The sequence below is a fragment of the Microtus pennsylvanicus genome, chromosome 17, assembly GCF_037038515.1.
Source record: "Microtus pennsylvanicus isolate mMicPen1 chromosome 17, mMicPen1.hap1, whole genome shotgun sequence".
Classification (NCBI taxonomy): Eukaryota; Metazoa; Chordata; class Mammalia; order Rodentia; family Cricetidae; genus Microtus; species Microtus pennsylvanicus.
The window spans coordinates 16,232,864-16,248,785 of record NC_134595.1 but is presented as its reverse complement, the minus strand read 5'-3'; the positions used below and the strand labels follow the sequence as shown (position 1 = coordinate 16,248,785).

At 46.4% G+C, this 15,922-nt stretch overlaps 1 protein-coding gene across 1 annotated transcript in view; it reads right to left on the bottom strand.

Annotated features, from left to right (window-relative positions):
* Positions 1 to 15,922, bottom strand: part of Rab31 (RAB31, member RAS oncogene family) — a 119,815-nt gene that overhangs the window by 31,212 nt on the left and 72,681 nt on the right. The window contains exons 4-5 of the mRNA XM_075951313.1: positions 13,606 to 13,677; positions 12,132 to 12,238 (exon numbers count right to left, since the gene is read on the bottom strand). Coding sequence (XP_075807428.1) covers positions 12,132 to 12,238; positions 13,606 to 13,677 — 179 coding nt within the window. The remainder of the gene's footprint in view (positions 1 to 12,131; positions 12,239 to 13,605; positions 13,678 to 15,922) is intronic.

Sequence of the window (15,922 nt, the reverse complement as noted above, 5' to 3'; positions counted from 1 at the left end):
GGTTGTATGTAAGAAATCAAGCACTTTAACTTTTAGTAAAATATTCCATTTCAAATATAAATATATGTCTGTAAAATTTTAGAAAAATGTTTACTTAGTCTGGTGGTTAAAAGGAAATGGTCCCTCCAAAGGAAGTGACACTATTAGGAGGTGTGGCCTTGTTGGAGGAAGTGTGTCACTGTGGGGGTGGGCTTTGAGGTCTCCTTTGCTCAAGCTACTCGGAGTATTCAGTCTACTTCCTGCTGCCTGCATTATCAACATGGAGCAGCTTTTTCTTCAGAACCATGTCAGCCTGCACACCACCATGTCTCATCATAATAATAATGAACTCATAAGTAAGCCACTCAAATTAAACATTTTCCTTTCTAAATGTTGCCATCATCATGGTTTCTCTTCACGGCAATACAAACCCTCAGACATTTAGTATACTCAAAGAGAGCTGAGGGCATGGTGCTAATGAGAACCTGTTCCAAGCATATTTTTATCTAGAAATGTTAGATGACTGAACTTTGGGTGGTTTGTTGCCCTAGTTGGTGGGGCCTGTGGGATGTTCTGGGATACAGGAGGTCCTCTTTTGTAGCTCTCGGCTACACAGGAAGCTTCCTGAGAAACCCAATACTCCTCTGTCAGCACACCTCAAGACTGGCAAACTGGTTTTCTATCTTGACCTGGCAGTGTCTACCCCAGCACAGCGATAAGGAGGAGCCTGAGGCCAAGGCTGGTCAGGAGAGGACAGCATCCTAGCTGCTAGGCAATGGCCGCTGCAGATCTGAAGAGCAGGAGGTAGGAGCCACGCTGGCCCAACATCAAAGGTTTGGCCACTCAGCACACTGTCCAGACACCTCCTGTCTTTCCCACCCTCCCCATGTGGTGCCATGCTCAGGTGGATATTCGTCACGACCTCTCTCCTATCACGCAAGCCCTGCTCACCCCCATCTCTGGCTCTGGTAGGGAACTTTCTCGTCCAGAAGTGCCTCATACCCAGGTCATCCTTCCCTACCCTGCCTCTGACAGGAGTCACCCATCAGAACCCTCCTAGGGTCCACCATCCCACAGTCCTTTCTGTGGATATCATCCCGGCCTTTCTCAGATTCCTGTCTGCTATGGACTACGTTCTTGTACAGCTTGTACGGCTGTGAAGGGAAAGTGTGAGGAGGGGTAAATGCTCCCCAAAGACACACCTCTTGTCCTTTCTCATAGTTCCCACAGGGCTTTGCCACACACAATGCCTATTTAGTAACTGGATGGCAGAGAACTAAGCAAACCAAGTCTTTCTTCCTATTTTCACGCTGCTCCCAGATGCCTCTTCTTCATGAACAACCTCCTCTCTAAGAACAGATCCTGACTCATGATAGCAGCTCCTGCAATCTCTGTCGGTGCTCCTCCTCTCTCAGTGTCCCTCTCTCAGGGCCCCTCTCTCCGTGCTCCCCCCTCTCTCGGTGCTCCCCCTCTCTCTTGATGCTCCTCCTCTCTCAGTGTCCCTCTCTCAGGGCCCTTCTCTTCGTGCTCCCCCTCTCTCATTGCTCCTCCTCTCTCGGTGCCCCTCTCTCAGTGCTCCTCCTCTCTCTCGGTGCTCCTCCTCTCCTGGTGCTCCTCTCAGAGGCCAGTGCATCACTGTAAAGCTTAGAGACAATCATGCCACAGAAGACAAAACATGTCTGTCTGTCATCATCCCTAGGACTCTGCTGGTTCTATGGATGGGGAGATGAGGGGAATCCTGGTCAGAGGTCAGTGACAAGGTCCCCTCAAACTCATGACTCACCATCTGAGAAGGTGGGCCCCTTTCTTTCCCAAGCCCTCGTTCTCTCCATCGCTGTTGTTGGGTAACTCCCTACTGATACCCCTCGTAAGATAAAACAACCCTGGTCTGATGACCTTGTACCAGTCCTTTCGCTGGCTCTCCTCCTCCCCCTCTCCAGCCCTGATGATGCTGGAAGGGCGTGGGACGCCAAGAGGTGACCTTGGAGCTCAGAAAGTGACTCACACTACACAGAACCCATTAGGCAGAGCTAGCATCCAAGAGACGGAGAAAGGCTTTCTGGAATCATCCAAAGGGACTTGTACAGTCAAAAGTTCCCAATCAGAAAAACAAGGTCAAACGAGGAATCTGCTGTGAGGGGAAGGAGAAACTTGACCCAAGCTGCGGGTGAAGGCTGGCTTGTGAAGGAAATACAGGGAGCAATTCTGGCTTACAGACCAAGGGCAGGAGCGGGCAACACAGGTCTCTCTACCCACGACACTGAAGATGCTGGCCCCGCTGCCCTCTGAAGCAGAAGATTCCTGAAATACCTGCAGCTTGTCTCATGCACATACCACTGCCAGGGCACCTCATCCCGGTGTAGTCAAAGGCAACCAAGTACAGGCTGGGTGTAAGGGAGCCCTCATTCCAGGAGGTGGCTTCATCTTAACCGGGTGTGGACAAACCCATCTAATCTCACATTTTCTCCTAACAATCATCCGTATGAAATCCGTAGGAGGAGGGGCAGAGAGCGGCTGGAGCTGCTTCTGTGGGAGGCCCTAGTGGTGGGAACGATAAATGGGATCTCAAAACGTATGTGCTTCTTATTTTCCACAGGACCTGGATGGCACAAGAGACCTGGTGGGTGTGGCCTGTAGGTGGAGACCAGGACAGACCAGGACGGGCTCTAGGCCCTCCCTATCATCTTCTAATTGTAAACCCTGGTCACTTGGGGCAGGGTTTTCCCAGGGACCCTCGGAAACACTTAGAAAAGTCTCTGTATCTCTATCTCTTTGTGTGTGTTGGGGGTGGAGACTCTATATGTGTGTGTTTGTGTGTGTGTGCAATGAGCATGTGGAGGCCACAGACGGGCAATGGGTGCCTTTCTCCTACAACTGTACACCTTACCTGTTGAGACAGGGCTTCTCACTGGACCTGAAGTGTACCCATCTACACTCACGACCACCGCCACCACCAACAACCAATCACCACCATCACCACCACTACCACCGCTGCCATCACCACCAGAATAAGAGACACATGAAGCCGTGCCATCACCACTACGGCCGCCACTACCACTGCCAGAGTGACCGGCGCATATAGCCACGCCTGGCTTTTCTGAGGGTGCTGGGGATTTGAACTCAGATCCTCGTTTTGCTTGTGTGGTAAGAACTCTGTTCACTGATCTGTCTCCCTAGTCCCCACCTTGGTGTGGTGTGGGTCACAAGACAACCTCAGCTGTCAGTCTCAAGAAGGCCAACCATCTCATTTGAGAACTTTCACAGTTCAGAAGGCCCCTAGTGAGGCTAGACTGGCCCATGATCTCCAGGGATCTGCCTGTACCCACCTCGCCAGCCCTGAGACTGCAAATGCACGGCCCACACCTGGCATCTCTGCATGGATTCTGGGATTCTAGTCTTCATGTTTGCAAGGCAAGTGCTTTATTGCTTCAGCCATCACCCCAACCCCCTAACTTTCTTTTCCAACTGATACTTAATCTCAGCGACCGGCTCTTAGACTTACATATCCTAAAAGTTCCCTATGGATTCCTATGTTCAGGGCATTTCTAAACCACGGAGGAAAGGTTAACTAATTCTCTTCTTATTGTTCCAGCAGCATTGAGTTGTCTCCGTTCTTTGCCTGGTCTGGAAGGCTGTGGAGCATCCTTCTGGGCTCCCCTGACTCAATGAAAAGAAGATTCCTTTTCTATCTAGAACCCAAGCCCACCTGCCTGTGGGGAGCTAAGGATGCCTGGAATGAGGCTGGCCAGGTGCGACCTGCTCTGCACACGTGGCAGCCTCCCCGCCATCTTGATCAGTTTCCTCTCCACATTTACGCTGTTACGGCTCCGCAAGCAGCTGCCACCCCAGTCATCCCATGTCTGGGGCACTTAAGGTTCTTATTTTCTTTCAATATTGGAAAGTCCTTTAAATGTACCCAATTTTGCAATCCTTTGCATCAGCAGATGCTGAGGGGGTGGGGGGAGAAGCAGTCAGGCTTCTGGGACCGGGGCCAGAGCTCTTATCCAAGGTCAAGGCTGGCAGTCAAGGCAGGGGCGGGAAAGAAGGAAGTGATACCCAGTGAGAGATCCCGGGAGCGTCTTCCCACGGCCACGCAGACTGCAAGCCTCAGGCTGAGAGCCGCTGCCTGTCCCAGCTTCGTCATGGGGGCCCCATCATCTCACCTTCATACGTGTATAGGATGAATTTTAATCGCACACGTTGCTCCACCCTGCCTTGTCGTCCCCAACCCCTGCCAACCATCCCCTTCCCCCTCCCCAGGCCCTATCCCACTTTTACGTCATTTGTTTTTCCTTGTAACGTCCTGGGTTTACATGGGCTTGCTTGTACGGATATAAGTCGCCAATGGATTGTGAGCAAACTCAGCAGCTGCTACTTCACAGAAGACAGTAATTCCTTTCCTCTATCTGTCCTCCGCTGCCATTACTCTGGGGGGGGAGGGGCGGAACCCATGTGTCTCTCCCCCAGCTATGGCTGATGGTTTATTGGCTCAGTTTTCTGCCACCTATTATGGGTTTGTGAGTGCCACCCCAATGCCATAGCCAGAGCACTGACGTTTCACTGTGGTTCTGGTCCTTTGACTATCTCTCCACCCCTCCAGAGAGGGAAGTTTTTGTTTAGGGTTTTTCCAGGCAAGTTGAGAAAAACTACCACTAAGACCAGGAGCAAGGCTAGAAATACCGAATGACTTGGGCCTTTCACCCCGAGGAGCAGGACAGGCCTGTAAGACAGGCTGAGCAATGCAAAACCCAAGAAGTCGGGGGCTCTTTTGAGAACCAACATGACAGTCAGAAAATTCAATACCACAAAACTTTATGCACACACACACACACACACACAAAACCATTTACAATGCTGTATAAAATTACTCTCTGGATGTGTTTGTAAGGTACATGCATTTAGATTTAGGTTCCACCCCCAAAACAGCTCTTTATTTTTTTTTAATTTAATTATATTTCTCCCTTCCATTTTCTTCCACAAAACCTTACCATATACCCCTTCCTCTTCTCACTCAGATCCGTGGTCTCTTCTTTTTTAATTTATTTATTTACTTTTATTTTTTATTAGTTTTATTGAGTTATATATTTTTCTCCACTCCCCTCCCTTCTTCCCCCCTCCCCTTCTACCCTTTCCCACGGTTCCCATGCTCCCAATTTACTCAGGAGATCTTGTCTTTTTCTACATCCCATGTAATTTAGAAACACATATAAGATAGCTCCTTGTGTATATGAAAATAATTGTGAAATTTGAACTCCAAGGTACCCTGATCCTAGGCATTCTGGATGAGGGCTACTGAACCTTACTCTCTTCTGAGGCACACATGCCCATGAAGCACGCCGACTGAGGGACAGGTGTCTCTTCGACCAAGCCCTCTGCTCTAGAGGCCTCCCTTGGGCTCTGCTGGATTTGAAAGGCTGAATCCACTGCCAGCCCAGCCCACTCTCCAAAGATGCTGTGCACAGCTCTTCTTAAGGGCCAAAATGCTTACGCCACCGATGTCTGTTAGTTGAGATCATTAGATCATTTATACACACATACAGAGAGAGAGTGACAGAGAGAGAGAGACAGATACACACAGGAGAGAGAGAGAGAGAGAGAGAGAGAGAGAGAGAGAGAGAGAGAGAGAGAGAACTGTCCCTGCGTAACCCCCCCCCATGGATGGAAATATCCAGTTTTCTGGGAATTATGGAAGAGCAAATCCCTTTGGGATTAGAGTAAAATGAGGTCAGGCTTGGAATAAGGTCTGGGACCTGGAGATTTGGCTCACTCCCTAGAAGTGTCATGCCAGCAGGCAGAATCTGGAGCAGCCAGATTGGCTGACCAACTGCTTTATTCTCCTGCCACGGAGAGCTCCCCACAGGCAGATGCCCAGTAGGTTCACAGACCTGTCGCCCGCCAGACTATTTCTGTCTCAGGGAGACACACGTACTCTGGACAAAGACCAATGGGTCAGGCTTCCCCTTTCTTCTTTTAGAGTTCTTTTTCTTGGTAGTGGTGGTGCATACGTGCTTGTGTGCCTGCATTGTGTGCGTGCATATGCGTGTATGTGTGTGTATATGTGTGTACGTGTATCTGAGGATCAAACTCTGGGCCCCAATAAGCGAGGCAAATGCTCTAGCAAAGGTCAGCCCCTCAGTGGCAGCTTTTAACAGCATTATCCTGTATTTATTTCCTCTGGGCCTTGTGTGTGCTGGGACAGTCCAGTTAATCACTTCACTCGGGGTGCTGGCAAAACGTCAGCCAAACTCTGTCCAGAAGTTCTGTTGTAAATACAGATGATGTGTGCATGATATGCAAATACATTTACCACTACTCATCTTTTTCCGTCTAAATCAAAATTTTATTTACTGAATTTTTATTGACATAATTATAGATTCCCATGCAGTTCTAAGAAATAACACCCGAGGGGAGTGAGAGATGGCTCAGGCAGTAAAGACTCTGCTGTACAGGCACAGGGGCCTGAATTCAGATCCCCGCACCTATGTTAAAAAAAAAAAAAGATGGGTGTAGTAGTGTGTACCTCTAAGGCACAGAGAGGAAGGTGCAGCCAACTTGGTGAGAGATCTGTGTCAAAAATCAAGTGAGGGAGCCACTGAAGAAGACAATCCTGATGTCTACTCTCCATACACATCACCACCACCTTTGTTTTGTTTTGTTTGCTTGTTTTTCAAGACAGGGTTTCTCAGCCTTGGCTGTCCTAGAACTTGCTCTGTAGACCAAGCTGGCCTCACACTCAAAGAGGTCTGCCTGCCTCTGCTTCCCAAATGCAGGGATTAAAGGCATGTGCCACCAGTGATGGGCTCACATCACCGCCTTAAGAAGGGCATCGTAGTGGATCTCTTCTCCATTCCTAGTAGTCAAGCAGACTGAGGCAAACGCACTACAAGTTCAAGGCCATCCTGAGCTTCCTAGTGAAATTCTGACAAGAGGAAGAGGGTGGGCAGCACGGTGGCTCAGTGGGCAAGGGTGCTTGCTGCCCAACCCAGTGATCTGAGCTCCATTTGCAGAGCTGACAGGGTGGAAAGAGAAAACCAACTCCCTCAGACTGCCTTCTGACCTCCATGCATACATTGTTGCCTCCTGCCATACAAAGTAAATAAAGTGAAGTGGGGCGGGGCGGGGGGGGGGGGGGTTGGGGACAGGGACACAAGCGGAAGAAATAACACCAAGAGTCAAATGTGGTGGTGCACATTTATAATCTCAGCATTCAGGAGACAGAGGCAGGAGGATGAATTCAAAGTCATCCTCATCTGCATAGTGAGTTCAAGGCCATCTTAGGTTACACAAGACCCTGTCTCAAAAACACAACCCAAGAAAATATGGTCACATTTTGCAGACTGTCCCATAATATTGCAAATAAGATTTAACACTGACGTGTTCCTAATTGGTTTTCCCGGGGCTATTTACAGTCTCCTGCTTGTATAGCTAGTACCTATTTCCTCCACACTGAGACATTTCACCTTCAAAGAGGCTCTTTTAAGACTTACAAAGTAAACAGCTCATAAATCTCAGAAAGGCACTGAAACTAATCAAATGCACAGGCCTGTCCTTCTCCTAGGGTTATCTAACCAGTGAGGGCTTCTGAGGACTCAAAGCAGCCAAGCCGCTTGGACTGAATCACTTGACCTAAGCCTCCCACGAGTCACACGGTATGCTCCTGGGTTCCAGCTTTCATGAATCACCATCCGTGCCGTGTGGGCTTTCATGCCTGCTCCTCTAAGTAACCCCTCATTACTGATCCTGGAGGAGGTGGCAGCTCTCACAGTGAGGTCATTACTCACCTGCCTTTGAAGAGCACTGTGAAGCTGGGGTCAGTTTCATTCCCAATCGTGAGGTAAGCCTATTGGTTTGCCACAATAAAGCGCCAGCAGAGGCCCAAAGGAAAGGGGCCAACCAATCACGGACCAAAATCCCCAAAGTTGTCAGTTAAAAAGCAGCCTTTTCTCTCTGTAAGCTGACTTACGCCAGGTATTTGTTACAGAAATGAAAAGCTCGTTCACATAGTTCTATTCACGCAGCGCAAGGCTCCCAAAGATTCATCCAACTTTGTAGTCTGGGGTGTGTGTGTGTGTGTGTGTGTGTGTATACAACAGTCCACGGAGTGAGTTCATTACAATCTGTTTAGCCAGTCACTTTCTCATTACGGTTTGGAGATGGTACCTGAAACATCTATGAATATTCATAAATAGGTTTCTTGTGAACCGAAGCATCATCTCTCCACGACAGATGCCCAAGAGTGAGGTTGCTAGGCTAGATGGAAATCGCAGGTCTGGTTTTGCACGAGACCGTTGAACTGCTTCACACCCGGGCTCTGCTCAGTAGCAGTACTTTCTGCCCGCACCAGGTCAGCATCAACACCTGCCTGGCTATATTCCCACTGACATTTTCTTACTAGTGTTATTTGTGTGTGTGTGACAGTGCCCGGCACAGGTGCACAACTGGCACAGAGCGTCTGTGGAGGTCAGAGGAAAACTTTGGGGAGTTGGTTATCTCTCGCCCCCCCCCCAACACCACCAGGTATTGGCTCTGTTTCCACTTAGCCGTTTTGACAGATCAATAATGATCTTGAACGTCTCTTCATATTTTTGTTCCCCAACTTCATATTCTTTTCCCCATTTTCATTCCTTTTGGAACACTAGTATCAACTATCACAAAAGGATGCAATTCTTAAAAATTAGAACAATTTTTAAAAATTTAATTCTGGCTAAAGCAGTGTTATTTTCAGAAAGCCGGTTCTCTCTCTCTCTCTCTCTCTCTCTCTCTCTCTTCCCTCCCTCTTTCTTTCTTCAAAGGGAAAAGGCAAATATAAAAACAGGTGTGCAAGCCAAATCTGGTGACACAGACCGAGACTCTCAGCTATTCAGGAAGGTGAGCCAGGAGAGCATCAGTGCAAGGCAGTGTGGTCAACTTAGTGAGGCCCATGGTTTATTTAGCTATTCAGTGGTGGGCACTAGCCCAACATGTTCATGCCCTAAATTCAATCTCTGCTTCCACTGAAGAAATATAAAATAAAATAAAATGGAAATAAAAGGCGTTTTTTAAAAACTGGATGGCTGGGTGGTGAAGCGTTTGTCATGCAAGTGTAAAGGGTTAAATACGGATGTCCAGCATACATACAAATGTCATGCCATGGCAGTCCAGCTGTGGAGAGTTGTCTCCGGGGCAAGCTAGCTAGCTATACTAGCTAAACTGGTGTGCTGGGTTCAGCACACACCCTGCTTCAGGGTAGAAGGTCAAAGAAGAAATCTGACCTCAGCTTCTGACCTCCATAGGCACTTACACACCACAGACACAAACGGGGGGTGGGGGAAAGGGGGAGCCTCTTCCTGGCCTGAGGCTTCCACAGAACATTATCTAGGATTTAACACGGCTAAGCCGTAAAACAAACCTCAGGAAACTCATCCAGCACTGGTGGCTCGGTGAGTGAAGGTGTTCACTGCCAAGCCTGACGACTGAGCTCAATCCACAGGACCCACGTGCTACAAGAACCAACCTCCATAAGTTGTTTCTGACCCCTACAAGCATGCCATGGTAGTCACACACATAAATAGGTGATCGAGAGATAGATTAATTTATTAATTTTATAAAATAAAATAATCTTTCTCGCTGACCTATCCAGAAGCTTGAACAAGAACTACAAAAATAGGTCATTTCCTTTGTTGCATAATCAAAACAAGTGCCCTCTCGAATGACTGTGTATACAGAAAAAAAAAAGACATAATGCCAGGCTTTGAACACCTGTGGGATCTTAACGAGCTTGATCCCGGTCTCACTGAGGTCAAACTCACAACGCAAAGGAGGTTGAGCAGAAAGGCTGGCGGTTTGCCAGCGTTGGAGGCCCTGATGGTATCACTGGAGACGGTAGCTGGGTGATGTTGGATCGTCATCCTTTGGGGATAGAGTGGTTTTGAGTGATTTTACAGTCAGGGGTGAGAGGGGTGGGTTGTTAGCCAGGTCGTCTTAGCTGGACATGTACCCTGTGGAGCACACAGCAGGAGTCTGCAGAGAACACCAGAGAGTCCACCCTGGGAATGAGAGACAGTCTGTGCTAACCTGAAGCTGTCCCTCATCAAGAGCCCCCGCCCTCCTCATCCCACAAGGTCCTTGTCAGATGTGGGGGACTCAAATACAGAGAATGCCCGATCAGTGTTTCTCCACAGCTCAGCTGGAACTTACCGAACCCCAGAGCTAGAGGAAGGCCTGTTTGGATCATGTGGAAATTACCAATATCTTCTCACCTCCCTTTTTCCCAAAATTAACATGCTAGGTCTCAGCTTCACATAGCAAACAATCCTATCCCATTCAACTAAAAATCAATGTCTTCTGAAATTTCAGTCCAACATTGTGCATGAGCACACAAGCACACATGCACGCACATCAGTATCCCCCAAAAGAGAAAGAGGGGGACTTTTTTCTATCAATGACCACAGTGAGGTGTCAGATGAACCCGCCTCTTTCACCAAAGCTGACTCTGTCCACTGACCACCCAAAGCAGGAAACACCAGCCAAGACAGCTGCTTCAGGATTACAATAAAGAGGAAGTATAGCTGAACGAAGGCTGGAGAGTTTAAAGACTTGTCCAACCCCCAGAAAAATAAGCGATTAAGTGGCGTTCACAGGTATTATAAAGCTACCCGATGCAATGTGATACAACGTGTTTACAAACACAAAGAAACAGAGTAATTTACCAAATGCCACTTTAAGGACTTCTGCAAGATCCATTTTCAATGCTTATTTAATTTTGGTTTAATCCTACTTAGATGTCAAAACTAGAAGCACGATGTAGCTGTCTTTATGAAAACCCACGATGGGAATTCTTGAGAATTCAGAGCCAAGGGAACAGAGGCAAAACAAGTTTGCAACAGTATATTTCCCCATCAGTGTTTTTGCTTCCCAGGGCTTCAGTTACCCACAATCAATTGAGTCCAAATATATCAAATGGAAATTTCCAGAAATAAATAATTCATTATATTTTATGCAGCTTTTACTATATTATATTATTACAAACTATTCTATTTTATTAGTTGCTGTTCTAAATCACTTACTACTATGCTTTAATCATAGACTTTTATATATAGAAAGAAGTCAAAACATACATGGGGTATGGGGTAGATTATAATTTCGGATATCCACTGGAGTCTTGAGATAGCCCTGGATAGGATGACTAATACATAACCTTCTGAAGTAGCATTCATTTCATAAACGGCCAGCTTAACAGGCTGGATTAACAGGCTAGTTCATGTCTCTGATACACTCTCTACTCGCTACAGTTTGATATGCGATTTGGTGTGTTCCTTAAGGCTCATGAGCTAGCAGCATGCTGGAAGAATGGATGGTGGTTAGGTCATGGTGGGGACAACCCTCAGAAGGGATCAGTGTAGTCTTCTCTACTTGGGATGGGTTGTTGTAAAGACAGAAATTAGTCCTTGGATCTCTTTGGGCCCCTGCCCACCAAGTGATCAATTCTGCATATGACTTCCATTCCCTTCCTGATTCTCTACCATGTTGTATGTAATACAGCCATCAGAGTTCCATTACTGAAACTCTAGGCAAAGCACAATGAACTTCTTTTCTTTATAAATCCCAGCCTTGGGTATTTTGATATAACAATCAGAAAAAGGACTAAGACATAAGGTCAAGAAGTTCGGTAAGCCATTGCCACTTGGGGTGTTGCCCTAAAATGTATCATATTCAGATATTAAATCAAAATAGTAGCATTATATAGACTGGACTACATCCTTAGGTTAAAATCTAAGATAAACATGAAAATACCAGGACTTCTCATGGCCATTTGTATATGAAAGTGTTATTAAAACTGTATTAGTTGTAATGATAACAAAAAGAAAAAGGTAACAAAACAACCTAGTCCAACAATAGAGGCATTGTACAGCTATCCTATGCACAGCTACACAGCTGACATTCACTATTAGAGGGGCCATCAAGTTTCTGTCATTTTTCTATAATTCTACTCTGTTTGAATCATATCACGCTGACTACCACAGGTGAGGGGCCATCAGTTAAATCACTACATAGAGAGCAGAAACATAAGCAAAGGCATAATTCTATTTCAGTCAGAGGCGTTAGGTATGGGAGATGTGAAATGCATGGGCACATGTGCGCGCGCGCACACACACCCTTGAAATACGTCTTACCTGATATCCGAGAGGTCACATTTGTTCCCAGCAATCGCCATCACAATGTTTTCTGGGCCGTGCTCTTTCAGCTCCTTAACCCATTTTTTCAAGGTATGAAATGAATCCTAACCAAAAACAAGATGAGTCACTGAAAAGACCTGTCAACACATCTCAAACAAGTAGACATAAGAACCCTATGTAATTCAAGTGGAAAAAATGTTTGTAAGGGGCACTTAGTTAACATTAGCTGACTTCTCGGCCTATAACAGATGCCTCTTTCAAAGTTAAAACTTGAAGAAGTTAAAAGTCACATTCTATAGTTTTTTGTTTCAGCAAGTACCATTGATCGGAAATGACAGCCTTGACACTGTCGGAACCAGGATATCGGGATCAAGTGGATACTGATGCTTGCTTCAAGAGAGAAATGCATCTATTTAGGTCCGGCTCCAGGGCTGAGGCCAAAGTTACAGCACATTTGGGTGGAAGTGGTGAGCATTCATGGAATATAACAGCCATGAATCAGAGAGTGGCCAGCATTCCAGAGGGACTGGGGGGTGGCAAAAGGAATGCTACTAATCAAAGCACTCAAAATGCAGTCCTGCTAAAGTCTTCCGCAGGGGACACACTCCATGGTCCTCAGTGGATGTCTGAAACTGTGGCTTGGAACCAACCGTGGAAACAATGTGTCTCTGTCCCATGGGCACCCATGGTGCAGTTTACAGTGAAATATTCACAGTAACAAACTAGAATGATCATAATAACATAATACATTATTTAAAACAAGTGACTTGTTTCTGGAATTTTCCATTTAATAGTTTCAGGTGGCAGTTGACCTTGGATAACCAGGACTACAGAAAATCAAACTACAGATAAGTGGGGAATGACTACCTACAAGCACTTTTGTATACATAAATATTGCCTCGGGCATTTGAACAGTGCAGCTGAACCAGTAACAGGAAATAACCTGTAATGGTTAAATATTCAGAACTTAAGATGTTTTCAAGGAAAATGCTAATAGACGTGGCCTTGCCTTTATTGGAAGCTCGGGTTTAGGGAGTGGAGAGATGACTCATCACTTAAAAACACTTGCTGCTCTTCCAGAGGACTGGAGTTGGGTTCCCAGCACCCACACACAACCATCTGCAACTCCAGTTCCGAAGGATCCAATGCCCTCTTCTGATCTCTGTGGGAACCAGGCACACACGTAGTGCACAGATATTTATGTAGGCAAAATACTCACACACAAAAAGTAAAATAAACAGATCTAAAAAGGGGGGGGTCAGTTTTAAAATGAACGTTATTGTTTTCATAATTGAGAAAATAATTCAAAGCTGCTTTGTGGTGGGGGCGGGGAAAGCAAGGCGGACACAGCTTTCACTGTCCCTGCCTCCCACACTGCCAGTGGCTGGCAAGACTCACAATGCGCCAGGCTGCTTTGGTGTCTCTGGGTCAGTCCCCACATGTGGCACCTGGAGCTGAAAGACATTCTTACCTGTTTGGTGATGTCATACACGATGACGGCTGCGGCCGATCCTCGATAGTACATGGGAGCCAGCGAGTGGAACTGTCCAGAAGTGGTCAGCAGGTTAGCCCACAGAGAACAGACTTCAAGCAATCCCACACCACGCGTTAAATCTTAAGCTGCATCGTCCCTGTAGGAGCTCTAAACCACCCTCCCAGGACTTCTCTACAACGTATATTAAATAATAAACTCTGGTCCCCAACTATACATACATTTGTGGTTTATAGGCCATGAAATGGCCTCTTGACCAAAAGCCAGGCACAGAATTTATTTCCAATGTTGAATCCTCTGAATTTTCTTTTCTCTTCTGACCTAGGACAATCTCATAAAGTGGCAAGGAAGAGATAACTTCAAGGGGAGAGAAAATGAAAGGAAAGAGCACGAGGCCCTTGCAGAACCATGGAGGAGGAGCAGGCCATGTGCCCTGAGCCTCGGCTGGTTGCCAGTTCTAACGGGCAAAGCTTTATTGCCTACCAAGGTCAGCTAACAGTGACATATTAGAAGGGCTTCATCCCCCAAACCAGAAACCCAAGTATCACTGCCTACTGGAGTCTTTCATCCTCAAATAAGGCAGGTAATTATTCTCCAAACGTATACATTGCATGCATATTTTAAGGAGGACCTAGCCTTAGTTTGTATTTTTTAATTAAAAAAAATGTCTTGGAAAGGGCCAGTACGTGAAAGAAAGCTCAACAGGGAAATGGAAAAGATGATTATATAAGTAACCACTTCAAGTTACCAATAAATATTTAAACTTAATCAATTAACAGAAAGAATGAACTAAAAATGATTAGGTATTTATTAATTTAATAAGCGTTAAAAGGCCTTAGATTGCGTTTTGGAGTGGGTCTGGGGGGGAGACACTCTCATCTACTACATGGGGATGGTATTTAGTCCCACAGTGTCACTAGGAACGATACACCAGAAGCTGAGATGCGCACCCTTCAGCCCAGAAGTCTGCTTATAGGAAATATATTAGTGACCACCATGCACAGAAAAGCCTATGTCACGATGGAGGGGAAAATCAAAGGAGAATGTGAAGGTTCGTCGCTGCCCTGCGCAATATCCCAGATAAAGGGGCTGTGTGCCCTGCACAACTCAAACGTTGACCTCTTGTCAACGTGAAGGCCTTTAGGAGGGAAGGTCATGGGAGGTCAGGTGAGAAGTCACTGGGGTCAGATGAGATCATGAAGTGGATTCCATGATGGACTTAGAGCCCTCCACACACAGCATGCGAGGGTACAGTCGAAGGAGATTGTCTGTATGCCAGGAAAGGAGCCTTCCCAAGACAGTAAGGATGCCAATGGAGCTACATCCAGAGCCAAGATAACGAAAGGTCTATTTACACCGTCCACTCAGGGGCATTTGTTCTAGCAGCTGAGGCTGACTAAGACATGCGTTTACAATGGAATGTTCCACAACTGCTGAAATGAAGAGGAGAATTCTTGTTTAAAGGAAAAATCTCTTTTGACAAGTATCAAGTTGGAAATGTCTGAAGGCAGCAAAGATGATATAATTCAATGTGAAAATGTGGACAGCAGAGAATGTCCAAATGCCAGTATCACACGGTCATCCTCAAGATGTTAGCAGGGGCTGGAGAGATGGCTCAGTGGTTAAGAGCATTGCCTGCTCTTCCAAAGGTCCTGAGTTCAATTCCCGGCAACCACATGGTGGCTCACAACTATCTATAATGAGGTCTGGTGCCCTCTTCTGGCCTGCAGACATGCACACAGACAGAATATTGTATACTAAATAAATAAATAAATATTTTTAAAAAAAGATGTTAGCAGTAGAACGTCTAGTCATATGTGCATTTAGAGGCTCTCTAATACAAATTTCACAATAACTTTAAGTAAACTAGCTTTAGGTTCAAATAAATCAGGGCCAGAGGGAGAGCTTAGCCAAGGCCGAAGACCTGAGTTTAATCCCAGGAACCTACATAGTTACAGAGACCTGAACCTTACAAGTTGCCCCTTGACTTCTATGTGTATAGTGTGGCATGGCCACATGTCCTCCCCGAAGCCTAGCCATACACAAAATAAATAAAGTATTTCAAAAAATTAATTAAAAACCAGCTATTTTTTACTGGGGCATGAAGGAGAGAGGGGGAGGGGTGGGAAGATGAATCCTGTAGCTCTCCTGGCAGACAACAAAACTGCCCTCGTTCTTTCTGTGTCCCACATGGTACTTCTCACTGGCATGCTCGGTTCAGGAGAGGGGACAGGATGTTCCTTCCAGTGTTACACACAGGTCTCCCTCTGAAGGAAGACCACCCTGGGGTTTGCTG